The following is a 27,774-nucleotide window of genomic DNA, read 5'->3' on the forward strand; positions in this document are numbered from 1 at the left end:
CTTCCTCATTTTTCCTGTTTGCTCTTGCAGGTGTGTCTTAAGATCATGTCTGCCCAAACTAAGAAGGACTGCTTGCAGAAGGACTGCTTGCAGAGTTCTGCTGTATATTAGAAAGGAAGTGAATATACCAATAGGCCATGCATAGTCACCAAGGGATAAAATGAACTGAATATAGAAAAGGTAACTACTTTATTAACCCAGTAACCCAGTGCCAATATAATGTAGGGCTGGTGTTGACAGGGCCCTCTCAGTGGCAGCTCCTGTTTGTGGAATGCCATCCCTAGTGAGGTGTGGTCTCCCTCATAATTAACTTTCAGGATGATCTTAAAAACACTCCTGTTCACCCAGGTATTTGATTGGTGAAAGATAGCTGTGAAGCTATGTGGCTTTTAAAAATGTTTTTAGATAACAATGTTTTATTTTTGACTGAATTCCTTTACCACTTTGGGGGTTGATGTGCTGGGCTCCTTTAGGAGGAAGGGTGGACGGAAATATTAACAAGAAGAGCTTCTCTGGAGTGAAATCCAACTTACCCTAATGATCAGCCAGGCCCTAAAAGGACATTAGTGGTGCATTTAGAAGAGCTGTACCTCCCCATCTCAATTAATTGTTCTGTAACCAATATAGGAAATTTGTCACCTCTGCCAGGTAGCCTGCCTGGGTTACTTTCATTCTAGTTCAACGAGAACTTGCATGACTTTGGGAGTCAAAATGGGACTTTAGTTAATATTGTCGTGCTAAATTATCACTTGCATTTTACCCCCTGGCCAAACTTAGCAGTTCATGTGCTGAATAAAAAGCCTCCTTGGTTTGGTGAGCCATTGTAGAGAGAATACACAGCCAGGTGCATGCTTTCCTTTACAGTCATTTTATTGTGTCTTCATGCCTTTAGCTTCACTACACTTGATTACAATACAAATACAATACAAAATACTTAATGATCATATATTAGCATTTTATCTTGAGAAGGATCCCTGAAACGCATAGGCCCTTGATTTACGAGCAATGTTGCATAAGCTTCTGTACAGATGTGACACACATTCCTAATGACAAAGCCTTGATACAGAAGGAGAGGCTGGGTACAGAAGGTTCAGACATAACTCCGTTGAGACTTCCGTGTGTGAGGTTACGGAGCTGTGAAAGGACATTGGAAAAGGTAGTACTTGCTCAAGGTTTAGACGTATCTGGTGGCCTCACCCATTGGAGAGCAGACACATAAAAGGAAAGTCTTAGAATACAGCTGCTGTACCTAGTCATGCACTGGGAAATGCGCCGCCAAAACCACTTCATTTTGAATTTCTGCATCCTTATGGGGAAAAGAAACACGTGTGAGGGGCGTTTGATGGTGCTGCACTGCTATGCTCACTTGGAGGCAAGCCCCACAACAGCTGAGATGGGGGGTGGGGGGCGGGTTTGCTTTTGAGTCCTCCTGCACTGGATTGGGTGAGAAAATGCACTCATTGGCTACTCAAATCAACGGACTGTATTTTGCACTTGAGCATATGGGACTCTTCCCACATTTCTAATGTCACAGGAAGCGGAGTCAATTCTTAGATGAGAGTTGGCCTAAAACCTCTGAGAGGAAATAATTTTCTGACAGGTTTGTGTCAGACTCCCCTAAACCATGACACTTGAAGGAAGTAATGGGCTGTCTTCCAGTCCTTGCATACCCTTTGATACCTTCTGGGCCAGTTCTACCCCACTGCCCCAATTGCTTTAGGATAAATGACCCTCCTACACTTACTGCCCACAAATAGGGTAAATAACTTTGGGAGGCTGTTTTTGCTCATAGTTATCATGCCTTAAAAGCTCCTTTGTGTCTCCTGGCTAATCTCTGGTGCTATAAAAGGCCAAACACAGACACTGAAGTGAACGTTGCACTGGAATTGCTGAAAGCCTGTGATTTTGCTCTCCTGTGTAGTCTCTATTAAGGTTTTAATGCTGTGGAATCAATGTGAGTCTCTGATCAGGCACTGGGAAATAAAAATACATTTAGAAAGCAGAGATGGTGCTCCAGCTGTTTCATACTCCTTGCTGCCTAACTCATGATAAAGTCATGGAAACGGCTTCTGCCTAGGTGGTGTAGTTTATGGAGCAAAGCCTGCCTCTGCCAAACACCAGTGTTTCCATTTATTTCTGGTGATACAGAAACCTCAGCCTGCGCCTCAGCTAATAAAGCATATGTATTGGTAAGCTTTATCTCACCAAGTATAAATACTACGAGCTATTTTACAGTATTGTGACTGAAATCCTTTATTGCACACCTCTGATGGGTGTGTAACAGGATTTAGTTTCATTTCCCTAATGAAAGACCCCTCTATAAGTAGCTCTGCTGCTGAGAGTTCTGACATGCTACAAATGTGGCGTAGAACCTTCACAAACAAGTAATGGTATAAAACACAGCTCACTCTATGCTTCCAAGGTTGCCATTCATATTCCTCTACTTTGGGGGGTGGGGAAGGTCTGTTTTTAAGGAAGCTTTTCATGAGCTTTCCCCCACAACTGTAACACAAAAGGATACTGTACTGGAGAAGCTCCTGGCTAGTGCTTTTTCTTCCAGGAGTGGTTTGGACTGTGCCTTGATGTTAATCACACACATGAACCAGCCAATGTGCAGTGGATTGTAATAACAGCACAGTAAACTTGGCTGCTTATAGCTGATGGCCATTCTTTTAAGCTCAGGTATCTTGCAGCATGTTAAGTTGCACTTTTTAATTGCCCCTCGGGGTCATCTGAGACAGTATAACATGCCCCCTGCTGTGAGCAAGTGGGACTTTCAGGCACAGCATCCACCAAACTATAATGAAGTGAACACTGCCTCTGATTCAGTGAGCAGGCACACTTTTTTTTTTTCAAATGAAGCGTTTTTTATAGCTGCCTTATGTACTCAAGAAAAAAATATAAATACCTTCAGTGGCTGTGATGGCTGGAAGTAGGCCCAACATTTTATCTGAGCTGCACTTCGAAGTTCTTGGTTGTCCCGTGATGAGAGCAAGACACATTACTGTACAATGATTAGATTTGTCCAACTGTAATTTGCGGCTAAGGATTCAAGGCCATTCCCCATTGATTTAGTGCTCCTCCAGAAAACAAGTATCTCTGGAAAGTGGATCTCTTTTCTCTATCACTCAGGAAGGTCAGATTTCTTCATTTATACATCAATTCCAATTGAATCGATGAGACTTATGTAGTGCAATTGTGCACAGGATTGCACCTGCATTTATTTAGTAGCTATAAGTTCTTGAGCGAGGCTGGAGACACAAACCAAGCTTCCTCCTCCTTTGCTCTGCTCATGGGAACGAATGTGAGCGCTAGGTTTGTATGCCCATATATGCAGCTTCCATGGGGGTGATCCATTGCCTCAAAGTGTCAGTGGAGAAACAAAGATTATTAGTGGTCAACATGAAACTGCAATAGTGGTGTGGTCTCCTAATTTGTAGCACCATGGTTATGCAATAGAATCACAGGCATTACCATCTTCATGGCAGGATATTTTGACAGATTGTTTCAGTTCCGATAGCATGATAAAATAAGCTGTGAAATATGCTGAAGCATGGATTGATGGTATGTTTGAGTGAGAATGCACTGAAGTTGGCAAGTAATTTTTACATCATATGCTCAAGTCCTGATTTTTCTGTGTGTGGATATTGACTCTTGTCAAAACAATGACTTAGCGAGTTGGCTACTGTGGTTGTTTTTAAATGTTTGTTAAAACACACTTGCTTGGGCGCATCTCCTACAGTGCCATGTACGGCGATGCAATTGTAATAATAAATAAAATCCTTAATATCCTTATTCACTGGAAAAAAACAGGAGTCGGCACACACCGCGGCAATCGACTACTTTCTGTTAGTCTAAACTCTGCCCCATAGTATTAACTGAAGCATAATAGCAGTGATTTCATTGTTGAACAACCTGACTCTTAACCACCTTGATAATCTTATCCTCTAGCATGTGGCATAACCAGCTACAACATGGATGCACATGAAGGATTAAGTATTAGTTGCAACTATTTGACCCTTGGTATCCCACAACTACAACAGAGAAAAGGGGGAGAGGGCATCACCTTTTCAATCAAACTAAATCACTGACTTTCACATTGTTCCTTAAATTGCTGCAATTTCCATCTTGTAGACCAAAGGCGTGAAAGCAAATGTGTTTCTGCTACCCTTAAGAGTACCACAATGGTTGTGCATGCTTGTGGAAGGGCCATGCTGAAGTTGAGTTGCTGTTTGGCTATGTGCCCCTTGGGAGTCCACGTTTATCTGATTTTGGATTTCGGCGAGAGTGCAACATTTCCCCATCCTCTCCTCAAATCTCTGGCAGCAAGAGGGATTTCCCCGATGCTGCATCTGGAAGTACAGGGAAATCCCCAGACATTAAACACTCGTGACAGTGAGTCTTGAAACGGCACATAAACAACAGAGAAGGAAGCAGCGCACAGGGAAGGGCACAGAGAACAACCATGCAGATGACTTTATGCAACTGAGAGCGGGGCCTTGCAGATAACACTGACTGTTGTCCTTGGGTGTTTCGAGTGTGTGTGTGTAAGGGGTGTGTGCGCTCTGACAAATGGAAGCTTCTTGCAGGTTCGAAAAGCAGAGCTTCCAATGGTGGCACTTCAGAGCACATTGGCACATTACGGAAGGGCATCTCGTTCTGCTCTCGTGCTTGTTTGGGTGACACCGACGTTTGCACCAAGGCTTACGAGTCACACAGGAAGAGAGTCAAAAGGATGGGATGTTTTCCGGGGGCCCTGGTGGGGGGGGGCGTTGGCCTTGTTCCTAAGGGGAGGGCCCTCGCAGCTGCTGGCACAAGGGTGGGGCTGAAGTTTCCAAGGGCAAGCCCTGCTGTTGGTATCCATAGTTAACGTTTCCACAGGGGAAATGGCGGAGCCTGAACAGAGGCACTTCCTTAACGCTGGCTGTCAGCGAAGATGGTTCTAGAAGAAGGGAGGAGCTTGGCAGCCTTCCAGTCACAATGCTCGGCCCCAAAGTACAGTTCCCTTCATGCCCTGGTCCTTCCCTCTCAGTTGCCTCTTTCTCTGCCTGTGAAGTGTTTTTGACCATGGGCTTCTCTGTAAACCAGGAGCCGTAGGTCGGGTTCCAGAGGTTGGTAGGCTTGTTTCTGGACCCTCGGCCTTTGTGGAGCTCAGTGGCGGGATTGGACTGAGTGTACGCCATGTTGACATGTCCCCCTTCCAGGGGGGCCTGTGTACTAGCACAGACTGATGGATCGACACTAGCTGCTTTCACCAGAGCCTTCCCTGTAGCGATGGCTAAGGCCAAGGATGGTGGGGAAGGCAGGAGCTGCTCGACACCTTTTTTCTCTTGCTGTGGCAAGACTAGCAACGGAGGGATTGCTTCGGGGTCTTCAGGGCGCACGGGGACCTTTTCTTCCTCCTCAATGCAGGGGCCATATTCCACTGGCAGAACTGTGTTGATCACATCAGGATCCTACAGTAAAAAAAACAAACCAAGGGATTCAAAACATGCTGCTGCTTTCTTTAACTGCTTGACGTTACAGAGTGCTGCTGGAGTAATCTACCATTGCTTCGTGAAAAGATTTTTTCTCTTTCTCTCCTAATGGAAGCATGCCCAATCACCCAATAAAATTCACTTTCAGGACAGCTATGAGGAACAACTACTTCCACACAGCATGCAATTAATTTATGGAATTCACTGCCAGAAAGCAATTGGACAAATCTACAGAGGGCAAGCGCATTTGTATACCTGTTAGGCCAGGTAACCGCCATACTTGGGCAGAGATGGTTGAATTGGTCAGTTTTGGTTTCTCTCAATTTCTCATTTTTCCAATCTTAAGTTCAGCTTGCCACATTTTCAGATCAGTTTGCAGTTTTCTTAAAACCCTCATGAAATTTCATTAGCATTTAACAATCTTTTGGGGCAGGAGTCAGCTATTGAGTCCTGTCAACAGCAGCTCTGTGTCTGCTTTCTCCCACTTTCTTCCTCCCATGTGCCTCCATGCCTCCCAAAAGGGGCTCTGGGGAGATTGGGAGAACCCCCAGAATGGTGTACAGGGTGAGGAAAGAGGAGGAAAGCAATCGGAAATGTTTTCCCTGACAAAATCTTTCTAACAGCAAGCCAATGAATTCCACCCTTGTATGCAATCTTGCTTACATATTTTTGCAAAGCAATTTCCCCTGAAAACTATGCACTTAAAATACCCAAGAATATATGCATTTTTATTGGCATTTTATCCCAGTATATGCATCTTGATGCACATTACTTACCCGGAGAACTACATTACAAAATTGAGAGAAGTGCACATTAAAAAGGATATATGCGTTTCCGTTCTCATATTGTTTGGGAAACCGTGAATTAGGTAAGTCCACCTTTAAATGTGGACTGAATTGAATCCCCCATCCCTTTGCTCAGTGGCTCCAGTTGCTAGAGGGCCAGTGCAGGATGGGGCTGTTGCCTTCGTGCTCTGCTTGTGGTTTCCCATAGGCATCTGGTTAGCCACTGTGGAAAAGAGGTAGCTGGACTAGGTGGACTCACGACCTGATCCAGCAAGTCTCTTTGAATGGTATTGAATAATATCTGTTGTTATGCAGCAGAACATTTAAATGTCTTGCAGATCTGGTGAAAAATGATGACTTCATTCAGATATGTTAGGGCGGGGCAGAAGATAAATTTCTTGAGAGCAAAATTATTTTTTGCTCCCAGTAGCAGCGGACAAAGGTAAGGCGCTGTTATCAACTCATACTTGGATGAAAACATCTTAAAGGTAAAGGTAAAGGGACCCCTGACCATTCTGGGGTTGTGCGCTCATTTCGCATTATTGGCCGAGGGAGCCGGCGTATAGCTTCCAGGTCATGTGGCGAACCAGAGCAGCACACGGAAACGCCGTTTACCTTCCCGCTGTAGCAGTTCCTATTTATCTACTTGCATTTTGACGTGCTTTCAAACTGCTAGGTTGGCAGGAGCTGGGACCAAGCAACGGGATCTCACCCCGTCACAGGGATTCAAACTGCCGACCTTCTGATCAGCAAGCCCTAGGCTCAGTGGTTTAACCCACAGCACCACCTGGGTCCCCAACTCATACTTGGATGGAAACATCTTATATGGCATTATTGCATTGATTGTTTTTCTGTTGCCTACTCGTGACTTTTGTTTTGGGAAGAAAAGTGAGTTATAAATATTAAATGAGTGCAATATTTCTTCATGCATCTGATTCTAAAGATGTGTGGATTTACTGGACAGCACTAATGGCCAAGAGATCGGTTTTGAAAGCACTGAAGGCTCTGCTGCCCCTGGATTTGCTGCAATAAATCACAGAGCAGTGTAAGCTGGATGGGCGTAGAAAGGATGGATTAAAAGGATAGGAAGAGCACCAGCAGTGAGGATCATGGGGCACTTGCTATTGCTACAACGATGCAGCAGGCGCACCGCTTATTTGGCCACCTGCTGTTGCTGTTGCTCCTCCTTGCTGTTGCTGCCTATTCAGCTACCCTCTAAGCATACAGACAGTAACCAGAACAAGGAGGCAGAAGAACACAGCCTTTTCTCCTTGCCTTTCTTGATCATGTGGATTGGACCCTGAAGAAGAGGGCAAGCAAATGGGCACTGTAGATAGTGACAAAAAGGAGATGCTGTCCCACCAGTTGGGTCATTGGACCTGCTGGCACGTGGCTTTCCCTCTAGTGGGGAAACAGAGCAAGCAGGTGAGCCTGGAGCTGCTAATGTTGAACAGAGTACAACAAGATCCCCTGAGAGCAATGGGACTTGAGATCATTCCAACACTCTCAAAGGGAATTGCACGAGGAGAAATGAAACCACCACCATGAAAACATTGGGGGCAGCCATGCTTTTCCCCCGCACAATTCCCTCTGAGAGCAAGGACATGTCACCAAGTCCCATGTGCCAGCCAAGCCAAGCTTTGGGTGTCTGGAAGACCCAACTTCTTTAAAGGAAATAAAATCATTTTCAGAGCAGAAGCCCTCAGACTCGTCGTGACAAGGACTGCAGCTTTTGAAATGGATTCATGATCTGATCCAATTCAGAATCTACCTGGATCAAATCAGGTGAGGAGTCCGCTTTGCAGTCCAACCTATGGATCCACACACCCACCCATTCTTAATCACCATCACACCCTGCCTCAAGGCAAGTTTCGAAAGGAACAATGGCTTGTTTTCTTGCTGGGCACTTCACATTTGATCCATAATGACTCCCAGATACAGCTTGCATTGCAAATGAATTCACTTCTTCAGGTGGTCTGGGGAAGGGGTTGGGCAAGAGTCAGAGATATTGGCACCAGGTTGTGCTCTGGTTGTATTGGCTCACCCATTGTTTCTTTTCCATGTGCCCCTTCTGGCATTTCTTGGAAGAAACAGCATTAAATAATTGCCCTGAGAAGTTATAGATACCTGAGTGCAGTATTCAATCCTCTCCAATACTATAGCAAAGTTTGGCCGGTCTTCAGGCTGGTGTTGCCAGCATTGTGTCATTATTCGATACCTGCAATGGGAGCAGAAGACCAAATGGTGAATGGCAGGAGAGTGGGTTAGGACGCTGCCTTATTTATTATACAGAATCAAACCGATTGGTCTAGTAGCTCAGTATTCTCGACACTGACTGGCAGCAGCTCTTCAGGGTTTCAAGCAACAGTCCTTCCGATAGGTGGCAGGGCTTGAATCTACAAGCCCTCTCATGCAAGACATGCACTCTGCCACTGAGCTATGACCCTTCCCAGGCTAAGGGTCTAAGGCAGGCACCCCCAAACTCGGCCCTCCAGCTGTTTTGGGACTACAATTCCCATCACCCCTTACCACTGGTCCTGTTAGCTAGGGTTGATGGGATTTGTAGTCCCCAAACAGCTGGAGGGCCGAGTTTGGGGATGCCTGGACTAAGGCAAACAAGACTAAGCTGCTACTCAAATAATGCCCACCTACATAAGGGGAAAACACTGCAGGGTCTTTGATGATTCATTTCCTGGAAGCATCAGGACATATATTGTTATGTGAATTAAATTCAATTTGTGGCTCTTAGGATATTTGTAAGAGAAGGGAAGGTGAAGACTCCTGAATTACTACAAGAGGATGAGGACTCTGAACACGGCATCAGCTGGTAGTTAGTACCCACCAAAATGGCAGTGACTGCAAAGTTAAACCATTGCAGCTAATGAAAGAATTTATCCTACAGATAAATAGTGAACAGCAAATTTTTATGAGGCTAATGGCACCATCCATGAGAAAGAGGGACATATCAGAAGCTTGGGGGAACTTCAGGGTTTGCAGAAGTCTCCCACTCTCCAAAACAATCATCAGAAAAAAACAGAGAAGCATGGTCAGTGGTTATAGAATGCTGGTGGTTTGTTGTGGGTTGTGGTGTACAAGATGGACTACTGGGATGGCGAGGCGGGATGCAATGGGATGGCACACCCTGGAAAACAACTTGGCTGGCTGGAACTCTGAATATGCTGCTCTACAGCATTTCGTTGCAGGTTCCAGTTGTTCTAGCAGATTGGTGAAATATATGATACTGGAAAACAATCTTTGCAGAGTAAACATGATGAGAAGAGATGCCAGAACATGACAAGTTGAACCCATGGACCAAGCAGATCCTTAAAAGTTTCCTACACAGGGCCGGGGCAATTTTTGGGTGGATCCATCCTTCCTCCACTTGTTACGAACTCCAAGACCTCCTGGTTACTTTTGCTGGGATAGGGCATATATCCGAGAGAGAATATTTCCCACAGCAACACTCCAAATGACCTGGACACAAAAGAGAAAGAAATATGGTCATGGATAGATACACTGAAAACTACGCAGATATACTGTACTTGGATTGGGGCCAGTACTGGCAAAAAGCCTGTCATGTGGAATTTGCTACCAAGGAGTGTGGTGGAGTCTCCTTCTTTGGAGGTCTTTAAGCAGAGGCTTGACAGCCATCTGTCAGGAATGCTTTGATGGTGTTTTCTGCTTGACAGGGGGTTGGACTGGATGGCCCTTGTGGTCTCTTCCAACTCTACGATTCTATGTGGTACATTCATACACAACTGATTTTGTTGACTGCGAGATCCTTCTGCAGCATCAGAGCTATTATGCTGTCTCTTCTTTCCACATAGTATCAGAAGTCTGAGGTCACATGAGAAGAGTTTGCAACACGTCATGATTACTATCTTAAGTGCTTCAATTCCTGGTAAGGAGAATGCTGGCATTGGAAAGCAGTCGTGATATGGTTTCCTTCCATATGACTTCTGATGCTACTTGGCACTACACCCCCACATGGCTAAATGTAACGTCGGAAGGATCCTTGTATTTTTGAAGAAAGGACATAGGTTGCTGCAGAAGAAACGTGGTTGCTACATTTAACCAACTGGCAGCAGGTGGCTTGAAAAATGGATGGAAAATATGGAGCAGGCTCACCAGGTATCTGTTTTGGATGTAAATATCCCTTCCATGAAGGCCTCGGGGGGCATCCACTTGACAGGGAGCATTGCACACCCTCCTTTTCTATAGTAACTGGCTCTGTTGAGAAAGCGGGGGGAATTTAGAAGAGGAAATCAGACATGACTGCACAGTTATGTGACCATGGAGGCTGACCCTCATTGATCTTGAATTGACTGATTGGGTTCATTTATATGCCACTTCTCCACAATGAGCTATGCTCAAAGTGGCTTACAGCAAACATTTAAAACATCAAAATATATGAATTACAGAGCACGGCAGTAAATTAAAAAATGACTAGCATCCAACAACAAACACAGAATTAATTCAATATTTACAAAGCACAAAACTAGAGTAAACTGACATTAAAGTTTCTGATACCGGTCCTTCCTGCACTCCAAGAAGCCTGGCTTAAATACAGTTCAGAGGGCAGGAATTTTCTCACCAGGCTAAATGACATGCAATTGGCTCCCATATCCTTTCTCCAGAGGAGGCTGGCAACAGCAAAAGGCAGTGATGGTCAGTCTCTATCCCAGCCTCCTGGAAGCACCTAGTGCTGATGCAGGGATGTTTGGGGTAAGGTGATCCTGCAGGTAAACTGGTTCCTCCCACAAAATTATATATTTAGAGGTACTCTCATTTTCCTACTCATATTGAAATACTGCTCCCCAACGAGGCCAAACTTAGATTCACAAAATGTTTAGGGGTATGCATACCCCTGTGTCCCCCCCCGAAAAAAGCACTGTAAAACGGTATGAACAGGGCCGGCTCTAGGCCCACCCCTGGTAGCGCGGGGCGCCAGGCCACCAGGGGTGCCGCTGTGCCCGCTGAGAGGCGTGGCTGAGGCTGCCCCAGGTGCGCCTCCGCTGTTCAGTGGCTTCAGGCCGCTCTCGGGAGGCACGCGGGCCTGGGGCCACCTCCGCCGCGCGCAGGGGCGTAGCAACAGGGCGGGCAGCGCCCCCTGGCCCAGGGCCGGCCCTATGGCAGACTGGGTGGCACAGTGCAGCTGCGCCTGGGGCAGCCGCGCTGGGAAACGGGGGGGGGCGCCGCCGGAGGGATCCGCCGCACCATGGCGCCAGGGCACCGGGCATGCTTAAGATGGCCCTGGGTATGAACTGTTCAAATCCTTATGCCACATTTTTACTATAGAGAATAATGTTTTTAAACAGCTAAGTTAAGTAAAAGGCCAAAGGGTAAGTCATCTGTCAAAACTGTCTGTTGACTGAACCTTCATTGCGTCATGTGATGAAGCAGTTCTCCAGCCTCACATCAGAGGGCACTGTGAGTGTTGCTTTTCGGATGAGATGTAAGCAGAACTCCTGACAGTCATTAAAGTCTTCCTGGCACTTTCTGTAACTGCAGAATCATTAATCCCAACCGCCCTGGATAAATTCCAGGTTGGGTAATTACATTTTCCTGACCTTTCCCCCTCTTTTATATGCTGTAAACTAGAGAGATTTACTAATGACGCTGACATAGAGACTGAAAGTGACGGGGTCAACACCAAGGAGGATAAAGCAAAACACAAGAGTGGAGGGGGGAAAGGGAGAAATGGGAGCGCGGCTGAGGATGCCTTCACAACAGAATGCAGGATGATGGACTCTGAAAGTGAATGGTGGAAGTTGGGGTTAGTCCCCAGTGTCACAGCAAATGCTAATACTGTCTGCAAGTTAGGATCTGGAAACATTACAAGTCCCTTTACTAGGGCAAAAATATAATATCCTGCAAAGAAGTTAAGCCAGATAAACCAACCCCTTTTTATGGAGTAGGCTTCCACTTGATGGGGCTAATAATAAGCTGTGTTCTCTTACCTGTATATGTCCCGGGCCATCCCAAAATCTCCAATTTTAGCTATTCTCCCAGGGCCTTTACATGTAAGGAGGCAATTTCGAGCAGCGATGTCTCTGAGAAACAAAAAGGAAAGGAGAAAAAGCAGGTGAAAAACACTGCCCTTGGAGGAGCAATGGCTCAACTCATTGGAAAAACTAAGGACAAAACTAATTGACTATTGAACATTTTCATTCTTCTTATTTTTTTGAGAAAACCAGTACGGGAGACTCAGCAGCACAAGATTTAAAGCTCCACAAATCACTCCAGTTGATGAATTTGAGAGCTAGCTTTAACACACACACACACACACACACCACCTTGGCTGGGCTCCACCCTCCCACCTTGGTTGAACAACAAGATAAGGGCTACAGTTATTCACACAGAGCTCGAAATGCCATATATGAAAATGCTTTCAAAAGCTTGTTATGCTGCAGCAAAAATATAATACCTAATTTGCTCCTCAAACTTCCCTTTTTTATATACAGTATTAAAAATGTTCTGAACCTCTAGGGGGCAGTAGTGCACAACCATCCTTGCCTGTTTCCTGCTCCTATTCTCCCGTTAGTCCTTTTGCAAGTTAAGTCAGTCACACAGGGTGTTTGGAAGTGGTCCCTCAGCAACAAACGCTTCTACTACTTACCTGTGAATGAAGTGATTTTCTTCCAGATATTGACAGCCGCAAGCAATGTCGCGAGCCACATGTAGCAAGTCCAGCATGCTTAGGGAAGAGGGGTGGCTCTAAAGAAATAATGCAAAGTATGACACTTCAGAGGTTTGTCTTCAGAAACTTGATCACTTTAAGCAAAGAGCTTTGTGGCTACAATAATATCTGCTGAATCTGGTTCCTAACCCTTTTGGAAACTCCAGTTTGCATTTATTTTAAAGGCACACATTGAAGCTCACATTGTTGCAAGCATAGTGCTGCTTTTTCAATAGTTGGAGCACGATCACACTGCCCTCAACACCTCCACAGACCATCCTCTTGTGTCCTGGGCACCCATTTAACCCTTTTCTTCACCATCCCTATCACTAAGAAAAATACTCACCACCTGCAACCTGCAGGAAAAGCATTTTTAAAGAGGGAAATTATCCTAATTGAGATCATTCATATCAAATGTGCTTTTCTAGTTGGATGGAAAGGGGTTCATCAAACAAGCCCCCTGCCAGGTTTTCTACCTCTGAATTAATTCAGGTTGACGGAATCAATTTCCGGCTATTTCCGGACACTGTTGAGCTGGGGCGGGGGGGATAAACTGTACCTCTGCAAATTAGGGTGATCTGCATAGGAAATTTTCCATAAAATTTTCCAATTCTGTCTTTTTCTGATGCAAATCACGCTATGTAAATTAGGATGGTTTACATCATGAAGTCTTCCATTTGCAGCAGATCCCCCCCCATGCCTTACAGAATGATCTAATTTAGCATGTTTATCTTATTTGTATTTAGCAAACAAAGCTCAGATCATCAAAACTGCCGAGCTCAAATGATAATTGTATTTGAAAATGACACCCATGCATTACTAATGATTTTATAAAACTGATATTTTTCCCCCACCGCAAAATAAAGCATTGGAATATTTTGTGCCCACATCACTGCCTATGGTTGTTTAGTCGTCTTAGTCGTGTTCGACTCTCCGTGAGCCCATGAACCATCACTGCCTACAGTGAGCCTTTTTTTGGCCCAAGACCACATTAATACTTTTCACACCAAAAAGGAGATGCAGGCTAGTTGTGGGTGTGGCCACTCTTGCCTCTTGCATTCACATACTTGCAGGCAGACATACACACAGCCCCCGTCCCCACAACTGATCCCCTCCCACTCATGGCCTGATCACCACAAAGTATGTAGAATAGTGGGCAGCAAGTATTGGGTGGAAACCGAACTACAGTGGAATAGAAACAGCACTGATTGTGGTGAATACAGGCCAGACAGAAACTGCTGTCTAACTAAGATGGGTCTCTGGCCTGTTCCAGCAGGACTTTTCTTGTTTTCTAAATTGGTGAGAGGGAGATTTGAAGTGCATATTGTCTTCTAAACTGTGTTTATGTCCAGGAGAGAGAGAGACCGCACTGATTACAGCGAAAATCAGGTAAGACAGGCTTCCAAGAACCTAATCCAAATCTAGTGCAGCAGCAGAGATATATTGCATGGGCACTTCTGTAAGAAGTCAGAAAGCTTTGTGCCAAACATTCAAGGCCTAAAACGCAGGCAAAAATGGGGATTCAAATTAAGCTATATAGCTTTCTGAAAAACTCAAAGTCTGGGCTGTGAGAGCTCCATGATCTAATGTTTGGCAAAGACTGCTCTTTTTTGCCCGTGTCTTAGCCTTGAATATGCAAAATTAGTGTTTCCTTACTCTTTATTTTTGAATGATGTTTATTGAAAATACAGTCCTTTCAATTTCCTTCTGAGGAAACTGTTAATCGCAGTGAAACGAGGTTCTAGCCGGCATCCCGTTAATGCTTTGATTATTTTCATTAATTATTTCTATATCAGCCGTTACTACAGTATTAGTTTTCTGATATCCTTAGCTCCTTCAATATTTTTATTTTATCCGATTATCTCTCATTTCAGGGAATTTCACGGTATATTTGTTTCTGTTACATTTGGTTTCTATTTACGTATGTTGCCGTGACTGTCTTTTCTGCTATTGTGCCAAACATTGGCTTTCCCTTCCAGCATGGTTGAGAGGGAAATTCTATAGCTGAAAGTTGTAACAATCCCCAGCTTTGTCCGACTATTGATACCGAAGAAAAGCAAAATACTAACAGATGTGACGCAACACTCCTATCACAAGCACCCTCTTTTGCTCTTCTTCCTTACCTGCCCTACTCTTTGAGTGTGTAAGATTGGAAAGAGCAGCATCAATGGACCTGTGTAAATCTTTGTGCTGTCCCTTTGTGGATCTCTGTGCAATCTTGGTACAACAGACCCAGGTGATGACCTTAGGATTGCCCTTGCCAGGTAGGCAAGGCTACTACTAAGTTTTACGTAAAACTCTTGGTTGAAGAAGAAAAGCGCCTCTGCTGCCTTTTATTCAGTCTCCGCTAAAGTAGAGGCTCTTTCTTTGCCAAGGGCAATTTAACAGGGTAATTTGTTTGAGACATGAAGCGTTTGGGCCCATTTTGTACAGAGATGCAGAGCACTGGAGTAGCCTTGAAATGCCAAGGAAATTCACTTTGCAGCTCCTTGCTGCTTTTGCTCCCCAGATGAAGGGATGATGCAGCCAGCTGGAAACTGTGGCTGTGGCTCGGAGGGAGGGAAGGGCTGGGCACATTAAAGCAACGCCATCCCCTTGTTAGGTCAAACCTTCCGAAAGGTGACCGCAAAACAAACTGACTCCATTGTTCAGCATAATCACTGCTTTGAGCAACATGCTGCAGGACACAAAGAAGGGAAATTACTGCTTATCTACCAAAAACCTCTCCTGATTGCTTTTCTATGTGAAAAACCATTGAGCAGAGAAGTCTTTTAACACCTTAGGAGTTTGTTATGTTCGGAGTATTTGCACATTTCAATTTCAAGTATCTGGACAGCTTTGAGTCTCTGCCTTTATCAGTCTTATGTCATTATTGGAGAAATAATGACCTTCCAACAGAGAATTTTCTGAATTAAGGTGAAATGCAAGTGAAGGAAATCATATTCAATGAGTATAAAATAAATAAAATAAAATACAGTATTAGCAGACTATGTCGATTCAGATTGCTGGTGCAAGTTTACGCAGTCAAAGAAGTATCTCTTATCTGTATTCCACAAGGGTCTGTATTTGTATTAAAACCCACATGGATGCACATTTTTCCTGCCAGAGCTTGGAGGTCTCATTTATTTCTCCAAAGATCCTGTCATGTGTTTGTTTTTTTCCTAGTTTCCTCCATGGTGCTTGCTTTGTACATTATAGTAGGAACTGCTGTGGCCTGACTTACCCTATCTTTTTTGTGTTAAGAAAGCTAATGCAATGCTCTATGACTCGCTGCCACTCTTTGTAGCTCAAGTTGGCTAATGCTACGTTCTGTCACCCTGTGTCCCTGTTTCCTGCCACGTGTTTAGCTGTAAGGACTCATGCTGCACTGCGTTATGACCCGCAACAACCAACAATACAAAGCATCTTGAGCTCCTAGCTGGAGAGCATGAACATTTAAAAATGACATATCGTGTCCTCCCTAAAAAAGGGCACGTGTTGCGGTGAGACCTGAAGACTGACCTCCTGTGGGTGGGTCTATTGGATAGCCACAACAACCTACTGGTAGGTCCCTCATTGTTGGGTTTAATCTGGCCAATGGGGTGCAGTCTAAATGGATCAAAGGACCAATATAAACCCATGCATGTGTCCCAGAGCTTCCTCTTCCGGCTCGTGCATTTGAACACCCGCCCACCTCTCCCTAATTTTAGGGCATTTTGCGATTGACCTTGCTATGCCACCGTGTGTCGTCTGTCATTGGGGCAGGCACGGCAGGAATTTTCCCTGCTTGGCTGATTGGCTGTTGCCATTTGGGTTTCACCTGCTGCGTAGAAAATCATCACAACTTGTAAGATTGCGGATAGGCACTGGTTCAGGTGATAGGGATGGGAGAACGGTCTCGTCATCCCTATGTGAAGGGTATTCCGTTAAAGGAATCCAGGGACTCAACTTGGTTTGGTCAACCCCCGAGAGTGGGTTGTGCCTGTGCCTGAGTCCAGAGGAGCATCTGGTGAGTGAACAGAATCTGTTCCCAGGCTTTTCACCTGCCTCAGGTGTTCACTCTTGGCTGACCTATGATAGAGCTCTGGGTCAGCGCTACCTGCAAGGGTGTAGGGAGCTAGTCGAACCAGAGCCCATGCAACCACTCACTTTTCTGTAATCAATAAAGTTGTGGCCTAAATTTTTCCAAAAACCAAAACTAAAATTTGAGTTTAATGTGTCTTATTTAGGGGAAGGTCTCTGGGTCTAAACACGCAACTACAGGCCTGCTTCTCAATCCAAGAAACCAACCACAGAAAAACAGTCACATATTGATTGTTTAAACTCACTATGAATAACTATGAATAACACTAGAGGGATAACTGTGTTAGTTTGCTGCAGAAAAAAAAACATTGTGGCTTTTTTCTTGCATGGCAAGGGATTGGACAAGGTGACCTATGAGCCCACTACAATTCGATGGCCCTGTTTTCGTGTAACATTAAACCACGGTTTATCACTACATGGGTGAGTGTTGGACTCTCACGTTTCCACCTCCCCTTCTTCTGCCCAGGTGGGCTTCTGCCAGGTTTAGTTTTGCTGTCAAAGAATATTTGTCTAGCGTTACGTACGAGCCAGGAATCCTGGTTTACAACAAACAACAAGCCAACTTCAAGCTACACTTTGTGAAGCTGGCTTATTTAACTAACTGTTGCAAAGCAGGATTCCTGATTCTTCTGGCCATGTAGGAGGAGGAACACGCAATCCCTGTGCTTTGCTCAGGCCTATGGAGGCTCATCTCCATCTCCCAACTGCTAAATCATACTGTAATGTTTTATGCAGATGTCACCAATGAGTCCTTGAAAGCTAGCACATTTGTTGAGCCACCAGCTTTCGTGGGCCAGATCTCTATTTTCCAGATGCACGAAGTATCATCGTCAGGTGTTATGCGGACCATGAAAGCCCATTTTGAGCAGCCACAGGGATAGCTGTGTCAAAATGTCAAAAGTAGCCAAATGTCAAAAAGCAGGATATTGGGTGACAATTTGTAATCAGTGTTGGAAACAAGTGTTGAAACTACATCAAATATCATACTGTAAACATTCAGAAGAAAATAAAATAAAATATAATACACAGCCTTGGTTCCCTATGGTGTGCATTGGTTGATTTAATCTGAGGTGGCTAATTTTGCTGGTGGCACCAATTACTCAGGGTGGTAAAAACAAAACAAAAAGGGATTGCTAGTAGATTGAAAAAGATGTCCCTAAAGTGGGTGAATGGGGATTAAAATGGCAAATGCAATTCAATGCAAGCAAGTGCAAAGTGATACACGCTGGGGTGAAAAATATACATTAATTGAGATAAATAACTGGCAGGGAGAGAGGGCTCATGGAGAATAGCTCAGTGAAAAGGTTGACCCAATATGCAGCAGCTGTAAAAATAGCTGAATTTCATGCTCAGGACTGTTAAGAGAGGGATTGAATATAATATTTGCAATATCATAATGCCTTTTTACAAATCTAAACAATGACCACATTTGAGATGTTGTTGTTGTTTAGTCGTTTAGTCGTGTCCAACTCTTCGTGACCCCGTGGACCAGAGCACGCCAGGCACTCCTGTCTTCCACTGCCTCCCGCAGTTTGGTCAAACTCATGTTGGTGGCTTTGAGAACACTGTCCAACCATCTCGTCCTCTGTCGTCCCCTTCTCCTAGTGCCCTCCATCTTTCCCAACATCATGGTCTTTTCCAGGGAGTCTTCTCTTCTCATGAGGTGGCCAAAGTATTGGAGCCTCAGCTTCACGATCTGTCCTTCCAGTGAGCACTCAGGGCTGATTTCCTTCAGAATGGATAGGTTTGATCTTCTTGCAGTCCATGGGACTGGGATACTTTGGGATACCTTGTTCAATTCTGGTTGCTGCACCTCAAAAATGATAGTTGTGCAACTTGGAAAAGTGCAAACAAACCAAGCAGATTGAGGAAAGGTTCCAATACTTGGGGTGTTTTGTTTTGTTTTTCAAAATGTGAGTTTGTGTAGGGATATTATACAAAATTGCGCTTGGTGCGGAGAAAGTGGAGACAAAGAGGTTTTCCTCCACATATTAGCACCTAAGGTCATAAAATGAAGCTGAAGATTGGGAGATCCAGGACAGGTAAAAAGAAGTAATTCTTTAAATAGTGGAAAGTTAAACTATGGAATTTGCTTCCACAAGATGTAATGATGGTGGGCACCAACTTTAAAGGGGGATTTAAAAATTGATGGAGGATATCAGTGTGTGCTACAAATGGTGGCTATATTACCCCCAGTAACAGAGGTAGCATGCCTCAGAAAGGCATCATGCGCAGGAGAGAGCTATTGTGCTCACGTCCGGCTTGGGAGCTTAGCAAAGCAGGATGCTGAATTAGACAGGACATTCATCTGATCAGGCAGGCCTCTTCTTATATTCTTCAGTTCCTTTTAATCAGCTTTTATTTAAAATGGATTGTGTCTTTAAAGATAATAGTAACAATAATTTCAGCTTCCCTGAAGTTGGGTGCTATGTGAGTTCATTACACACTAGATCTGTTCTGACATGACAGTCACTATTTAGCAGTGGCTGCAATTTCTCTGCATGACAGGAGAAAAAGCAATTATATGAAGTTATCTTTTTCATGAAGTCGGCGCTGGTCAGTAATGGGAAGACCCTCTACTAATTTGAAAAACATGTTTTAAAATGAGTGAACTACGTATGCTGATACCAGAGTGGGACCCAGGGGAATGAGACTCACCGGGGTCAACACAGCAGGCAGGCATTTCTGAACATACATTTCTCTCATACATTGCTTTCACAGCACTATTACTTCTGCTTTGAGTCAGTTTCTACTGAACAATAGCTTACAGTTCGCTATCAGCAGCTAGCAGGACACCAAGGAGAGGTTGTGCAGATTGGAAACGTAGGAGAGCTGCCAAGTTCCTTCAGGCTAGCTGGAAGGTGAAGTACAGAATACCCCTATACTGACATGCTCTCACCCTGTGTCACAGAACATGTTTCTGATACGCAGCTGACCTCAGACTGCTAAGTGCTGAGCCCGCATAAACAAGTTCTCAGTCACAACCACAATGTATCTGTATATACCTAGCTAAGCAGAGATTTTTAATGCACCTCAACCTGTCTTTTCACTAACAAGGAGGGCGTCGCTTATCAGCTTCACATACCAGAAAGGCGAAGTGGCCTTGAAGAGACTAGATTAGGCATCCCCAAACTGCGGCCCTCCTGATGTTTTGGCCTACAACTCCCATGATCCCTAGCTAAGAGGACCAGTGGTCAGCGATGATGGGAATTGGTGCCCTTTTCAAACAGTTCTGTAACACCAGTTCCTTGTTCAATATTTCTAGCAAGATTTCTATTCTCAAAATTATGCAGCAGCACTCCAAAAAACGAATGCGTAAATACTGTTTATTCATGATTGAGGAAGAGTGCTATATACCTTGAAAACTTGCAAATTTTGAAACAGTAAGAACAGTCTGATCCAAGAGATCATCTGTACCTTTCATCCAATCCAGAACTGAGAAACAGGTAGAGTAACAACTTCAGCTTTATTATGCTGATATTTAGAATGGTGGTAGATTCTCTCTTAATGCAGACTCCCCTACGTTCAAGTGAAACAGAATATCACTTCAAAAATCTCGCTAGGAGTGCCAGCTTGGCCCCGTGACCGTAGGTGCCTGGGGCCATGGGTGCCATGCAGCATGCATGGCCCTGGCACCAAAATTTGTGGGTGCACGGCCCCTTCATGGGGAATTTTGTGGGTGATCGGGCACCCAGGGCCCCAGGAAGTTGTCACCTATGGATCCTGGTGCAAGCTGCTTGCATGGTGAAGTGTTGCTCAGCTACCCCATCAGCACAAGATGCTCCGTGTTCATATATCTCCCCTAACAGTTCTAAAGTTCAAGAAAGCATGGGAGAGGAAGAGCCACAAAACCCCCACAAAGATTCTTTTAAAGGAAGCAGTTGAGATATGTAAAGAAAATTAAGCTACATTTAACCAAGGGAGACCTACTTGGAGACAAGGGCCTCAGATCCCAGCATTAAACAACTGTTTCCTCCTTACCGGCCTAGGCCGTGTCTCCCTCAGGAAAGATTTCAAGTCTCCTCCAGCCATGAGTTCCAGCAGAATAAAGCGTGGCAGAGCCTGCAAGCTCACCCCAATGCAGCGCACGATATTCTGATGGTTGAACTTGCTAAAAAGGAGATTAAGAAACAGCTTTTAAATCAAATGGTAAATACTTGCTGGGCAGATTTGAGATCCTGATAGCTTCAGTTATTGGTCTAGTCCAGGCATCCCCAAACTTGGCTCTCCATATATTTTGGGACTACAACTCCCATCATCCCTAGCTAACAGGACCTGTGCTCAGGGAAGATGGGAATTGTAGTCCCAAAACGTCTGGAGGGCTGAGTTTGGGGGTGCCTGGTCTAGTCCATTTGCCAAAGCATATCTACTCTTAAGGTATGGTTGCATTAGATACTGCAAGGCAGGAAAAGACTTTGGCTAGTGAAAAATTCACACTGGAGAACCACAGAATTGAACCCTTTAAAATATAATAATAATAAGCAAACAAAGAAACGGGAAGCAACTGAGTGTGGAGGAAGATACCCAGATAGGGCTGGGAAAGACTCCTTCCTGAAATTCTGGAGAGCTGCTGCTGGTCACTGTAGACAATGCACCATAGATGAACCAATGGGTCTGAACTTATTTATAAGGCAACTTCCTCTGTTGCCACCTTCTCCCTTGACAAATGGTAAAGGGGGGTGGCAATGGGCTTACTCATTGCTACCGCTGAAAGTGAGCATTTGCTTTGGAAAATGTCATTCCTTTCGAAGTGGTGTCATTCTTGTAAAACAAGGTAAAAACATGATTGTGTAGACAAGCCTACCCAAATACTTAGAAAGCTGATGTGAATTTTAACCTGTTTTAATATTGTAACTTTTTGAATGCTTTAAGCTATTGCTGTAATTTTTTCTCTTGATTTTCTTCTTTTATCTTTTTGTATACCTCTTTGTTTGTTTACAGCAAAGCATGTATAAATTTTATGAACTACTGTAAATAAACATAGCTGCCAAAGAGACATTGCGGGAGAATCTTGTTCCTGCTATAAACTCACTGGCTAGGCAACCCAGTTAGATGGGTAGGGTACAAATAAAACAACAACAACAATTCCTAGGCAATGCCCTCTGTCTCTCAGCTTCAGTCCCACCTCAGGTAACTTGGGGGTCATAATGCTGACCTACCTTAAAAAGTTGTTTTAAGAAATACAACGTTTTAATCACGTTGAACACTCTCAAAGCATTATACAAATGTTATGTATTATTGAAATGGTTTTCACCTGCATAAAAGCAGTCCAACATCCCCCCCCCTGCTTTTAATTCAGCTGGGCGTATGCTTGAGGTTGAAAGGCCATTGATCAACTTGAATTAACACACCTGATTATTAGAGCTTCCATGAGGAAATCCAGCTCATCTTGCTCTGAACAAACCTCTGGCAAAGTCTAGACAAGAAAGAAGCAAGAGGAGAAACATGAACAAACTGTCCTTCTCATGGACCTGCCCGGACCTATTATAGACTCCATTCCTCTCACAAGGAAATTTTACAGTTGCTGCCTTTCTTATCGACAGAGGCACTCTGTATTTAGGAGCTGTAAAACAGGCAGAAACCTGTTTTCCCATCACTCTGTCTGCAAGCAAGAAAAAAAACTCCAGTTGTCTGTTGATGGAACCACCCACCATGACGGTAGTAAACCTAGAAAGCATCAGAATGCAGAAGGGGAAGGGGCTGGAAGGCAATGAGAAATCATGCTATTGCTTAGAGGAGGCACGGCCAAACGCCCTCCAGATGTTTCGGAACTACAATTCCCATCATCCCTGACCACTGGTCCTGTTAGCTAGGGATGATGGAAGTTGTAGTCCCAAAGCATCTAGAGGGCCAAGTGTGGCCATGCCTGGCTTAAAGGATCCTTTCTAGCACCCAGAGATTCTTCAACTAACTGGAGTTTTTAAAGATGTGCCTGGGAATTAAAAATCTACCATTGTGCTGAACTAAAAGTGATAATGATTTCTGAAGAGACATTCTAGATTCTTCAGTTTCCCCAACCTGCCATTATCAGGAGAAACCCAAGATAGTGAACTCAGACGTACTGCTTTCATTTGATGAAATATGGCACCTAACCATCACCATGGACCCTCGCCATTGGTTTTTCCACTTACTTTTACAGCCACTTGCAAGGGACTGGGGTCGCTGGGGATCCCAACCACTTGACCTTCGTACACCTCCCCAAAGGCTCCATGGCCTAAACCCCTAGACAAATCAGAAAAGGGAAGGAAGATTAAAATACCATTTCAATTTCATACAAAATGGAGAAAGGTTAGGCCTACGTAAATCCCTTGAATGTACACTGTCAAATGTTCATTTAGTGAAAATTCATTTAGTTCCGCACCCCTGACGTTTTGTGTGTTGCTCATGCCTGCTTCCCGCTTTATGGCATGTTACAAACTGGTTACATGGAGTACTGTTAATGTAATGTTACCATTGGCACTAGCAGACACTCCGCAGAGGAACTTGCCACTAGCAACACCCTCAACTCCCTTGTTAAGTGGCAGGGATGCTGATGAAATATTCAGAATTTGTATTTATGCACAAATTTGTGGTGTTCCAACACCCTGAAGTCCACCCCAGAACTAAATCACATTGTATATGTTTTCACTGTGAATTAATCATTTTTTGCTCCTAGAAAAAGGAAAGGTTTTTAAAAAAATATATAAAGAATATATATAAAGAATATACATAATGTTGACTTGCTGCTTCCAAACAACATCTCTGACCATTAGCTACTATGGTAATAAATCACCTGTACTTGGCCAACCCCTTAGTTACACAAAGGCCTCATTAGTGCAATTTACCCAGTAGTGATGTAGTGATGTATGGAAGTGAGAGCTGGACCATAAAGAAGGCTGATCGCCGAAGAATTGATGCTTTTGAATTATGGTGCTGGAGGAGACTCTTGAGAGTCCCATGGACTGCAAGAAGATCAAACCTATCCATTCTTAAGGAAATCAGCCCTGAGTGCTCCCTGGAAGGACAGATCGTGAAGCTGAGGCTCCAATACTTTGGCCACCTCATGAGAAGAGAAGAATCCTTGGAAAAGACCCTGATGTTGGGAAAGATTGAGGGCACTAGGAGAAGGGGACGACAGAGGACAAGATGGTTGGACAGTGTTCTCGAAGCTACGAACATGAGTTTGACCAAATTGCGGGAGGCAGTGCAAGACAGGAGTGCCTGGCGTGCTATGGTCCATGGGGTCACGAAGAGTCGGACACGACTAAACGACTAAACAACAACAACAACAACCCATAATACATTGCTGCTTAAAAACAAACAAACCACAACCCCCAACCATCTCTAACTATGGTATCTACTATGGCAGCCGATCACTTATACTTGAGTTATGGAAAGGTCCATTCTCCCAACAAAAAGGGAATATGCTGGGCTGCCTTGACTAAGATTAAAATAGCCACGGCTTGATTATGATTCTTTCTGTAATGAAACTGTAATGCTGTGGGCAGGATTCCTGCATTGCAGGGGGTTGGACTAGACGACCCATGGGGTCCCATTCAACTGACTCTAAATGTAAGCAAGATGAACCATGTCCCCCACACCCACTGGTATAATGCATTGTGCAGGGAGCAGGGAAGCAATATGGGCAAAATCCTACTTTCATATGCAGTACAGGACAAAGTGAGGGAAATTTGTAACAGCCCTTCTGGATCAGCCAAAGGCCTATGCTAGTCCAGCGCCGAGGGCCTTCTGGTGGTTCCCTCACTGCGAGAAGCAAAGCTACAGGGAACCAGGCAGAGGGCCTTCTCAGTAGTGGCGTCTGCCCTGCGGAACGCCCTCCCATCAGATGTCAAAGAAATAAACAACTACCTGACATTTAGAAGAGATCTAAAGGCAGCCCTGTTTAGGGAAGTTTTTAATGTGTGACATTTTAATGTATTTTAATCTTTGTTGGAAGCCACCCAGAGTGGCTGGGGTACAAATAACAACAACAACAACAACAACAACAACAACAACTCAGGTCCTGTTCTCAAAGTGACCAGCCAGGTACCTATTGGAAGCCAGCAAGCAGGACTTGAATGATCTCCCCACTTGTGACTCCCAGCAAATGGCAATCAGAGGCATTCTTCCTCTGACAGTAGAAGTAGAAGACAAGTCATCAGCTTCCGACAAGTACTCCTCCCAGTCTTCCTCCTCTTTCCCCTCTGACCACTCATTGTTTCCCCACTACCACTCCCTGGACTCTGAGCCTTCTTCCCTTGGTGATTCCCCAGCTGGTTCCTCCCACCATTCCTCTCCATCCAACCAGTCCATGACACTGGTTGACTGCTTCTACTGCCCAGGAGAATAAGATGAAAAGGGGGATGCAGAGTTAGGTGCCACCTCAATCTGCATCTTCAGATGATCTCATTCAACAGCTTAAAGTAGATGTTGACAAGCATGGGGGACAAGATGGAATTATTCTAGGCGGCCCAATACCACAAACATTGCAGCCCTTTCTGGAACTGGCCATCCAGTACGTTTCCGAGCACAATTCGAAGTGTTGGTGCTGACCTTTAAAACCCTAAACAGCCTCGGTCCAGTATACCTGAAGGAGCGTCTCCACCCCAATCATTCTGCCCAGACACTGAGGTCCAGCGCCGAGGGCCTTCTGGCGGTTCCCTCACTGTGAAAAGCAAAGCTACAGGGAGCCAGGCAGAGGGCCTTCTCGGTAGTGGTGCCCACCCTGTGGAACACCCTCCCAGCAGAGGTCAGAGAGATAAACAACTACCTGACATTTAGAAAATACCTAAAGGTAGTCCTGTTTAGAAAAGTTTTAATCTGTGATATTTGATGTATTTTAATGTTTGTTGGAGGCCGCCCAGAGTGGCAGGGGAAGCCCAGCCAGATGGGCGGGGTATAAATATATTATTATTATTATTATTATTATTATTATTATTCAGCTAAAAATTAAACCACTGCAGCATGGTGCTCCCAGTTCCCAACCCACATAGTCCAATCAAAAGGATAATATGGTTGGTGGACTCATAAGGCTAATATGGATGATGGTATTGAAGGATGCTGAATGGTCCAAAAGAATTACTGTATATTCCTGCTTTTTAACCTAGGAAAATCTTCTCAAAAGTCGGGGGTCGTCTTATACCCCGGGTCGTATTTCTTATACGGCGAGTATATCCCAAACTCTATATTTTAACTGGAAAATTTGGGGGGGTCGTCTTATACGCCCAGTCGTCTTATACGCCGGAATATACGGTAACAATATCACACCCCTCCATCTTTATTCTGGCATAAGTCTACTGGGGTTATTAAGGTGGTTTGCAACTACTGACTATAGACAGTGGCCTTAGCATGTTGGAAGTGTACAATGGGAGTAACAAATTCTGCATGGCAACCCAGACTCACAGCAGAATAATTGTGTGCCAAAGCTAAGCATGATTACTGTAGATGTTGAACAATTTTTATAAAGTGGGTTTCGGGATTAATTATTTAAAAGAATACAGAAAACGAGCAAATAAATAAATCATGCACCCTGTTAAGACAGATTTTCTCTTGTGTGCTCATTACAAAAGTTTTGTGTCACTGCTCATTCCAGCCTTTGATTAATAAAAATATAAAAATGTTGTACGTGCAGCAGAGAAGCAGGCAAATCCCAGGAGGGCTTTGGGGGTCCAGAGGCAGAACACTGCCACCGGGGCTCGTTGAGTGGAAGGCTCAGTGTGTTTGTATGTGGAGGTAGGTAGAGGAAGAAGAAGGGAAAGGGAGCTATCACCCAATGTCTCACATGCACAGGGAGTTGCAACTGATTGGCTACATTTGTGCAGAAAGGAAAACATTGAAAGCAGGCTTGAAACACCACAGGAAACAGCGAGAAAAATAAGCAATAAACACGAAGCACAGAACAATGCAGACAGTCTCCTCCTAGGGAAAAGACTGCATCAATAAAACAAATTTCGTCTCAAAGAACATCACCAATTACTATTCTAGAAATCAACATAAAAAGTAACTAAGAGATGGATTTCTTTTTCTTTGCACCTTAAGGGGGGGCCATTAGGAGGAGATGACAGATTTTTGACAAGTGTGATGGACTGACTATCTCAGAAGGAGGGGCATTGCAATACCGGTCTAGCTGAGTTTTATACTGATAACTTAAAACTCAATACTGTACACAATAGTGGAGCCATCAAATTGCCAACAAACTTGCTTAGGGCTTTTCCAGGAAACTAATTTAAAACCATAGGTAGGTTTTGCACAGGATTTTCTTTCAATAGCAATATTTTGTTGCTGGAATATTATGTTTTCCCAGGATCCAAACCATGATGAGTAAAGAAAGACAACACCCCCCCCCCCACCAATTGCTCTTGCAACAGCTGGTTGCAAACCCATAATACTCAGAACAACTGTCTGGGTTGGTGGTCTGATGGAAAGCAACGACAGGGAGTCTAAGAGCAGCTCATGCAGAGAAGCCAGGGAGAGGACAGCAACTTTATAGAATCAGGTGGAACCATATGAGCCTCTTGCTTTGCCTAATCCTTGTTGGATTGATAGCAGAAATGCCTCCTGCAAGTCATCAACTGTGGTGGTGTCTCTGTAGAGACAAAAGTTCTCTTCTCCATGAAGCTTCACAGGCGATAATCAGACATGGCATGGGAGATAGGTGGTTGCATCCCCCCTGAGTTTTTATTTTTACCTCTGTTTTCTCATGGTCTAAAATGCACAATCACCAGCTGGGACTAGCCTGGGGTGGAGGTAAGAGCTTGGCACTTGGATCCTGCTACATTATTAGACCTTTGGT

General features: G+C 44.4%; 1 protein-coding gene across 1 annotated transcript in view; it reads right to left on the reverse strand.

Annotated features, from left to right (window-relative positions):
- Positions 1 to 4,784: 4,784 nt before the first annotated feature.
- The window catches only part of ALK (ALK receptor tyrosine kinase), a 134,299-nt gene continuing 111,309 nt past the window's right edge, over positions 4,785 to 27,774 (reverse strand). Inside the window, exons 14-22 of the mRNA XM_035110504.2 lie at positions 23,135 to 23,225; positions 22,355 to 22,419; positions 20,985 to 21,114; positions 12,882 to 12,979; positions 12,223 to 12,315; positions 10,391 to 10,492; positions 9,602 to 9,736; positions 8,390 to 8,480; positions 4,785 to 5,456 (exon numbers count right to left, since the gene is read on the reverse strand). Coding sequence (XP_034966395.2) covers positions 4,785 to 5,456; positions 8,390 to 8,480; positions 9,602 to 9,736; positions 10,391 to 10,492; positions 12,223 to 12,315; positions 12,882 to 12,979; positions 20,985 to 21,114; positions 22,355 to 22,419; positions 23,135 to 23,225 — 1,477 coding nt within the window. The remainder of the gene's footprint in view (positions 5,457 to 8,389; positions 8,481 to 9,601; positions 9,737 to 10,390; positions 10,493 to 12,222; positions 12,316 to 12,881; positions 12,980 to 20,984; positions 21,115 to 22,354; positions 22,420 to 23,134; positions 23,226 to 27,774) is intronic.

Source organism: Zootoca vivipara, chromosome 3, assembly GCF_963506605.1.
Source record: "Zootoca vivipara chromosome 3, rZooViv1.1, whole genome shotgun sequence".
Lineage (NCBI taxonomy): Eukaryota > Metazoa > Chordata > Lepidosauria > Squamata > Lacertidae > Zootoca > Zootoca vivipara.